The sequence below is a fragment of the Arachis hypogaea genome, chromosome 3 (genome assembly GCF_003086295.3).
Source record: "Arachis hypogaea cultivar Tifrunner chromosome 3, arahy.Tifrunner.gnm2.J5K5, whole genome shotgun sequence".
In the NCBI taxonomy this organism is placed as follows: Eukaryota; Viridiplantae; Streptophyta; class Magnoliopsida; order Fabales; family Fabaceae; genus Arachis; species Arachis hypogaea.
In genome coordinates, this window is record NC_092038.1 from 119,455,009 (window position 1) to 119,463,414 (window position 8,406).

General features: G+C 36.7%; 1 protein-coding gene across 1 annotated transcript; it reads right to left on the reverse strand.

Moving 5' to 3' along the window:
• Positions 1-5,878: 5,878 nt before the first annotated feature.
• LOC112780372 (uncharacterized) lies at positions 5,879-8,137 on the reverse strand. The gene is made up of 4 exons (XM_029297450.1): positions 6,660-8,137; positions 6,436-6,555; positions 6,160-6,316; positions 5,879-5,995 (listed from the first exon to the last, which is right to left on the reverse strand). Exons 1-4 carry the CDS (start codon positions 8,135-8,137, stop codon positions 5,879-5,881), a joined length of 1,872 nt encoding a protein of 623 aa, XP_029153283.1.
• Between the last annotated feature and the right edge of the window lie 269 nt (positions 8,138-8,406).

Consider the following 8,406-nt stretch of genomic DNA (forward strand, 5'->3'; position numbering starts at 1 on the left):
CTCCCCTTATATAGTTTTTTCTGGTTATCTTATCTTATCTTATCTTACTGGCTATGATAAAGGAGATATTCGAATTCAAATGTTGGTTAGGAATTTCTAGTTTTCTAGCCAGTTTGGACCATAGGGAGGATTTAGGCCTAGGAGGCGGGCCGTTGTTTGGCCATTTTGGGGACCCGGGTGCTAGGCCCGGAACAGTTGCCTTAGGAGCATGGGAGCAAGCTAACATGGTCTCGACGCTAATATGAGTGAGTTCGTTTCCCGGTTGTTCAGAATTTCGGGAGTTCGTAGGTGGAGTGCAGGGTCGTTCTTGTATCTACCTATTGCGTTTTTTGGTGGTAGGATTTTGTTACATCTTTTGAGGCGTTATAATGATGCTTAATGGAAGGAGAGAGGTTCTGAAATGTCATTTCTACCCCTCATCCCTCTGCATTCCCCACTTGAAACGTTGGGTATTTGTTACCTTTATTTGTAACTGCTTCCTTCTATTTTCTTCATTCTCTTGTCGCCTTTCATTTTTTGTTGTTTGAAAAATGCTCTTTGCTGCATTTTTGGGTGGCTTCTGGGGCTACATTCTTTTGTGTTCGTGCTTCTTCGCTATTTTCCTTCGTTCTCTGAAAATAGGTTGGTGCCTTTATTTGTTTTGGCATTTCACGCATTGTATCACTTTTGTTTCTTCCTTTTTTGGGTATTTTTCTATGTGGTAGTGGTAGAAAAAATAGGGGGTGCCACTGTTTTGAAATTTTTGGCATTCGGTAGATTTTAGTATAGAATTTGTATTCTTCTTTTTATGGGGGCGGGCTAATGATGGTGGCCCTTTTGGTTATAGGTATGGTTCGGAGGAGATCAGAGGGTGCTAGGGTTCTCGTTTACCAGGCCGGAGGCTTCCCCAACGATTATTATTGGGTAACCTCCGATGTGTTGGATACGCCTTCCTGACTCATGGAGGAAGACCTTCAAAAGCTTCCTGATGAGGGGGCAGTATGCGGAGGAGGTGATGCGGAGAGTCAGTAAGAGTTGGCGCTCTCCGGGGAGGACGAAAGAGTTTGCTATATCAACCTAGTTCCCCTTAGGTTGCCAACTGGATGTCGGTTTACGAACCCATGTTCATAAAGTTGGGGGTGTGGCTCCCTTTCTACGCCTTCGTCCAAGCCCTTCTGAACCGATGTTCAATGGCGTCATCTGATGCTTGAGCATCTTGTACCCTTTTCCCTTTATTTTCTAATTATTTTCAGTTAGAAATTATTAAGTTTTATATTATTTTAGTGCAAAAATCCTCTTTGAATGCTACTTCAGAGCTGTTTGGCAGAGTTTGGAGCAAAAAGAAAAAGATTTGGAGCTGCCCCCTCTTGGGCGCTAAACGCCAGCTTGGTGTTTAGTGCGAGCAAGCCCATAAAGCAGCAACACTCCTATCCTCTTTGGGCGCGAAACGCCCAACTGGCGTTTAGTGACAGGCAAGCTAACCCAAATTCACCCTCTTAGAGCATCTCTAGTTGGATTTAGTATTTATTAGTTATCTTTTATTTTTTTGTAATTTTTATAAACAATATCTTTTAGTCTTAGGATTTATTATTTTATTTTATTTTCAAATCAAATTAGGTTAGTATAAAAGGGAAAAGATTCGCCACTAAACAATATCTTCTTTCTTCTGCATTTTTCAGAACCCTTGTTTTCTCTGTAAGTCATAAGCCACTAAACCTCCTTGGTTAAGGTTAGGAGCTCTGTTTATTTCTATGGATTAAGACTAATTAATGTACTGATTCAGTTTCAAGGATTACTTTTGTTCTTAATTTTATGAATATGGGTGGAACGAGAGTGTGACCCCTATTCTAGATGCGTTCTTGTGACCCTCGAGAGAGATCTCTCACCTGGACACAACTTGAAAGTAAATTTCTCATAAATTACTAATTACTTGAACTAATCTGGATACGTGACATATAATTTGTTTAGCCTTGGGTAATTAGAGTTTCTGTGGGCATAAACTAGATTTGAACTTAACCCTCTAATCGGAATCAAGTGACCAAGAGATTGGCGGTTGATGAAGGTTAGAAGAGACTAAATCACTAAGAGATTAGGGTTTAGTTAATTAGAGTTTGCCATGAAATGAATCTTACATAATTAAAATAGTTGTTAAGAAACCTGAATCTAGAAAGTAAACATCTCCGATACCTTAACTATTTCCCTCATTGATTTCTACACCAAACTCTCTATTTGCCTTCTTTACTCTTGTTTTATTGTTTAATGCTTTTGAAAACCATAAACCAACTTTTCTGTTAACTTGACTAAGCCAATTAGTTTACCATTGTTGCGCACTTCCTTAGTCCTAGTGGGATCGACCCTTACTTATCTGAGGTATTACTTAGATGACTCGGTGCACTTGCCAGTTCAGTTGTGGACATTCAAAATTCCATACCAAGTTTTTAGCGCCGTTGCCGGAGACTGACGGTAATTGACAACTTCTAGCTGTCTGATTGCTTAGATTAGGTATTTTTCTTAATTTTATTTGTTTATTTTTACTTTATTTCCCTTTCAATTTTCAAATTAGGTTTTATTTATTTTTCTTAATTTCTGATTTTAAGGTTGGTGTCCCCTTATTGAATTTTCTTTTTCTTTTTTTTCCAAATTTTTAATATTCTTCCTTGTTTAATTTTCGAATTTGTAAGTTTATTTTTCTTTCTTATTTTTCGATTTTTTTTCTTTTTTTCTAGTTTAGTTGCTTGCTTTATTTTATTTTATCTCTTTTTTATATAAGATACCTCACTGGGAGCTCTCTATATTCTGATATAGAGACTCATTCTTCTTCTTTGTTTTCTGTTTGTTTATGAGCAGGAATAGGGATAAAGAACCCCTTCTTTAATTTGATCCTAAATTTGAGAGGACCTTGAGGTGGCATTTGCAACAAACTAGAGCTTACAAAGCCAGTGAGAATCTCAAGGATACTTTTGAGAAGGAAGCCATGGATGCCAACAACCCCAATAATGCTGTTAATGGCAATGGAGGGAATCCGAATGGCAACGAGCAAGCTAAGAGGATGCTGGGATCATACACTACCCCCACTCCTGACTTTTATAGGCACAGTATCTCAGTACCTCCTATTCGTGCTAACAATTTTGAGCTGAAGCCACAATTGATCACTCTGGTACAACAAAACTGTTAGTTTCTTAGATTCCCGCAGGAAGATCCGAATTTATTTATTTCTAATTTTCTGCAGATTTATGACAGTGTGAAGACTAATGGAATGAATCCTGATGTATACAAGCTCATGCTCTTCCTATTTGCTGTGAGGGACAAAGCAAAACAGTGGCTAGATACTCAGCCCAAGGAAAGCTTGGACTCATGGGACAAGTTGGTCAATGAATTTCTGACCAAGTTTTTTCCACCTCAGAAGCTGACTAAGCTGAGGGTGGATGTTCAGACTTTCAGGAAGAAAGATGGAGAGTCCTTCTATGAAGTCTGGGAGAGATACAAGCAGATGATCAGAAAGTATCCCCCAGACATGTTTTCAAACTGGCCAAGCTGCAGATTCTCTATGATGGCCTCTCTAAGATGGCAAAAATGTCTTTGGACAACTCAATAGGAGGTTCCTTGCACATGAAGAAGACGCCTGAAAAGGCTAATGAGCTTATTGAGATGGTTGCTAACAACCAATATCTGTACTCTTTTGAGAAGAACATTGTGAATCTTCTGAAGAAAAGAGTTATGGATATGGACACCCTGGATGGCATGCTGGCTCAGAATAAGATCATGTCACAGCAGATTAGTATAATTTTTCAGCACTTGAGTGAGATGCAAGTATCAGCTATTAGTACTCAAGATACATCTTATGACATAAGTGGTGGTTTCAACCAAGGGGAGAATTATGATTATGCCCAAACCACTCTTAAACAAGTTAATTACAAGGGCAACTCCTAGAAATCCCAACAATGATTCCTATTTGAGTACATTCAATCAGGGATGGAGGAATCACCCTAACTTTGGGTGGAGAGAGCAGCCCCAGAAGCCCCAGGCAAATTTTAACAACAACTCTCAGGGCAGTTTCAATCAGAATAAGTTCAATAATTACAACAACCGCCAATTTCAAGCTTCTCAACCATATCATGTGTCCACTTAGTCTCAAGGCATTTTTGACTTGGCCTCTTTAGTTGCAGAAATTTCCAAGACCACTCATAGCTTTATGCAAGAGGCCAGAGCTTCCATTCAAAACCGGAAAGTACAAGTGGGTCAGCTGAGCAAGAGGATACATGAGAGACCTCCTAACACTCTTTTTAGTGACACTGTGACTAACCCAAGAAAAGAGTGTAAGGCCCTCACAATGACTAATGAAGCCATGTCTAAGGAGGTGCAAGTTGCTAAAGGGTTAATAGAGAAAGAAGCTCCAGAAAAGACTGAAGCTACACTGTTACACGCTCCACTCAGGGTGCCTATTCAAGAGCCTGAAGCACCACGACCTCAGAAGCTCCAAGAGGAGACCAAGGACGAGCAGTTCTCTCAGTTCTTGGAAATCTTTAAAAAGTTACAAATCAATATTTCTTTTGCTGAGGTTTTGGAGAAAATGCCTCCCTATGTAGCTTTCATGAAAGGCTTACTCTTTGAGAAAAAAGCCTTAAAGGGAGATGAAACAGTGGTGCTGTCCAAGGAATGTAGTGTACTCATTCAGAGCAAGCTACCTAAGAAGATGCCAGATCCAGGGAGCTTTCAAATTCCTTGTACTATTATGAATATTACTTTTGTCAAAGCTCTTTATGACCTTGGCTCTAGTATCAATCTGATGCCATTGCCTGTGATGCGGAAGCTGCAAGTTCAAGAGGCACAACCTACAAGGATAGCACTGCAGATGGCAGATAAGTCTCTGAGGCAATGCACATAGACTAGTGAAAAATGTCTTGGTCAAGGTTGGAGAGCTATTCCTCCCTGCAGATTTTGTCATACTTGATATAGGAGAGGATGTAAATGACTCTATCATACTAGGAAGACCATTCCTGGCTACTAGAAGAGCTTTAATTGATGTTGAGAGAGGTGAATTAGTCTTGAGGTTGTGAGAAGACTATTTGGTATTCATGATTTTTAAACCTTCACCAATCTCTGGAGTAGGAGGTACTTGCACACAGAGCTCAATGCTTAAGCCTTCCCCCTCGATGAAAACACATACAGTTCCCCCTGACATCAAACCTAAGTCTGATGTTGGGCATTCACCAACCACTAAGGAGGGAGGAGGCACCGAGAAAAAGGTACCCAAGGGCTGGAGGAACAAGAAGATTCCCACAGAAAACTTCTCACCTGGGATCAAGGTAGCGAAAATCGATATTTTACATAGAATCGAAAAATTAATTAAAAACCGTAGAGCGTAAAATCGTAAAACGGAACGTAAGATTCTACCAATTATATAAATTTATCAATATCAATTATAAGAGTAATATAATATGATAAAATTAAATAATTTAAATAAAAATGAGAATTTAAATTTGACAAAAGTATCATAAATAATAACATAATGATAAAATAAAGATAAAGTAGCATAAATATATAATAAAATGTAACATTTGTAAAGATCAAAGATAAAAATATAAACTAACCACAAGTCTAAAATTCAAAATAACAATATGTAACATCACAAATATAAAATAGATAACATGACATCATACTAAAAAATATAAAGACTAAAGCAATTTATTAAAGTCATGATCATCATGTTCTCCAACATTTTGATTTTCATTAGGAGGAAAGTTGAGAAGCTCATTGAAAGCATCATCATCAAGAAGAGGAATCTCCAAATCAATCAAAGGACCCCATCTTTACCTTTATCTTCTTGAGGGGCTAAGTTTACATCATTTTGTGTGTCAAATTCTTCCATATTTTCCATCATATTTTCATCTTCCACAATTCATTCTTCATCTGAATCCAAATCTTCAAGGCTATAATCAGCAGTATTTCTTGGTGGCTTCTTTCTTGCCAATCTTGAATTGGTCATCACAAAAACAACATTATTCATTGTGCTTGTCTTCAAACGATTTCTTCTTTTCGTGTGAACTTAATAATATCAAAATTTACAAGTATTTATTTAATATATTAACATATGCTAATTAAAAAAATAGAATTGAATAAGTAACTAATTCTATAATTTAGAAAATAAATTTCTAAGTTAATATCAAATTAAAAGTTTACCATCTCAAAAGCACTCCAATTGCGCTCACATCCTGATGAACTACAAGTCAAACTCAAGACACGGATAGCAAACTTTTGAAGTTCTTGATGTTCATCCCCATAAGAATCCCACCATTGTGAGGGTGTTTTGGTTTTGAGAGCATTCTTGGCTACATCTCTACCAAAAAATTTAGCATTACTCTTAAAATCTTCAAGTTGACTATCAATAATTGTAATGAGTGCAGGATCTCCCACAAGTATATCCAAACAATCATAAATTCTTTTTTAACATCATACTCAACCTTAAAATTAGGACTATAATGAATTTGTGGATTCAAATAATAGCCTGCAGCATGCAAAGGCCTAAAGAGTTGCTTGTCCCATCTTGCATCAATAATATCCCACAAAGGTTTATAACTAAAGAAAAACATACAAATAGTGAATTAGACAATTAGTTAATTAGTAAATAATTAAATGATAAAACTGAGAGAAAAATGTTTACTTATTACTAGTTTTATTACCTTAGTTCAACACTTTGAAAAGCATCTTTAATCTTTTCTTTAGCACGATCAATTTCAGAATACATATATCCCATAGTTGCCTTACCCTCTGAATCCACTATACGAAGCACATGAAGAAGAGGATAAGCACCTCTCAAGCAATGGATAATGTTTCCCCAAAATATTTTATCCAAAACAATATTTTCAATGTTTTTCCCATCTCTTGTTTTTGAGCACTTGCTTTCCTTCCATTCATCCGAGATGAACATTCTAATTATTGGATTCTTCTTCTCATTAAGACTACCCAAAGTAAGGTAGGACGTAGCAAATTGCGTCATACCTGGTCTCACCAGATCTCTTCCTTTGGTGTGCTGTTGTAAAAGGGAAATTAGAGAAGTCCTAGAATATATGTAAGTAGTTAGCTTTCTTCCTTTGGCAATGGTGTCTTTGTGAAGATCTAGCTTCTTCTCAAAATCTTCAAGCATCAAATCAATGCAATGAGCGGCACAAGGAGTCCAATAAAGATTCTTTCTCTTTTCCATTAACATTTGTCCTGCCTTTTTGTAGTTAGCTGCATTATTAGTTACAACTTGAACCACATTCTCTTCTCCCACTTCCTCTACAACTTCATCAATCATCTTGAATATCTTTTCAGCTGTTTTGCATATATCAGAAGCATTAATAGATTTCAAGAAAACAGTTCCCTTAGGACTATTCACAAGAAAGTTGAGAATAGTTCTCCTTCTTTTATCCGTCCAACCATCTGTCATAATAGTGCATCCAGTTTTCTTCCATTCAGCTTTATGTTCTTCTAATGTTAGTTTAGTTGACTCTACCTTCTTCTTCAATAATTTTCCTCTTAACTCATCATAAGAAGGTGGCTTGAATCCTAATCCATGGCGGGCAACCTTCTCAAACATGTTATGGTATTCTTCAGACCTTGCAACATTAAAGGGAATAGCATTATTGTAGATGAACGAAGCAATTCCATCACACGCCTCTTCCCTTAAGCCCTTCTTAAAAATTGAGTTGATTGTTGTTTGAGTGCTCACACCCCTTTTCTTAAAGAGACTTGCTGGTGTCTGTATTTCTTTTCCCTTTCTCTTCTTACCAACTAAGGCATCCCCTTCTTCTTCTACTCCTTCATCTTTACTTTGTATCTTTTCCTCAAATTCTCTTGTCTTCTTAACTAAATTTTTTTGCAAACCAACAACAATATCAAACATATCCTTTTTAACCTCATCAGAAACACCCATGCAAGGTTCAACATCTTTTTTTGTTCCTGCCAAATGATGTTTCAACCTATACACTCCTCCTGTCACTATCTTATCACAATACTTGCATTTTATTTTTTTGGCATCTCCATCAACCGAAATTCCATGCTTCCAAGTTTTGTCACTTCTATTTCCTGCAGTATTTTTAGCGATTTTCTTAGATGCACAACCACGATCAGTTTCAACTCTAGTATTATTTTCACCATTATCCACATTTGAAGCCATATTAAACCTAAACAAAGAGAAGTACATAATTTATAATCTATGGAATCTAAAATGAGAACACAGTAGCAATAAATTCACATTATTTTTAAAAAAAAATTCTGTAGTCCATATCAAATTCACTACACTAAAATAAATAAACTTTAAACAAATATATAATTAACTATGTAAGCATTTAGGTTGTAGGTAGCAATTAAAAAACTTAACTAGCAAAGCTTTAAGAACCAAAAAATTAAATGAAAAACAAAGTTCCTAAATCCCAATCCAATTAT

Excerpts from the sequence above, each read along its gene's own strand:
- LOC112780372 (XM_029297450.1), bottom strand. The coding sequence starts at position 8,137 with ATGGCTTCAAATGTGGATAATGGTGAAAATAATACTAGAGTTGAAACT. Across the intron at positions 6,556-6,659 it reads TTTCAAAGTGTTGAACTAAG|TTATAAACCTTTGTGGGATA; the intron begins GTAATAAAACTA and ends GTTTTTCTTTAG. Across the intron at positions 6,317-6,435 it reads AGTCCTAATTTTAAGGTTGA|AGATGTAGCCAAGAATGCTC; the intron begins GTATGATGTTAA and ends ATTTTTTGGTAG.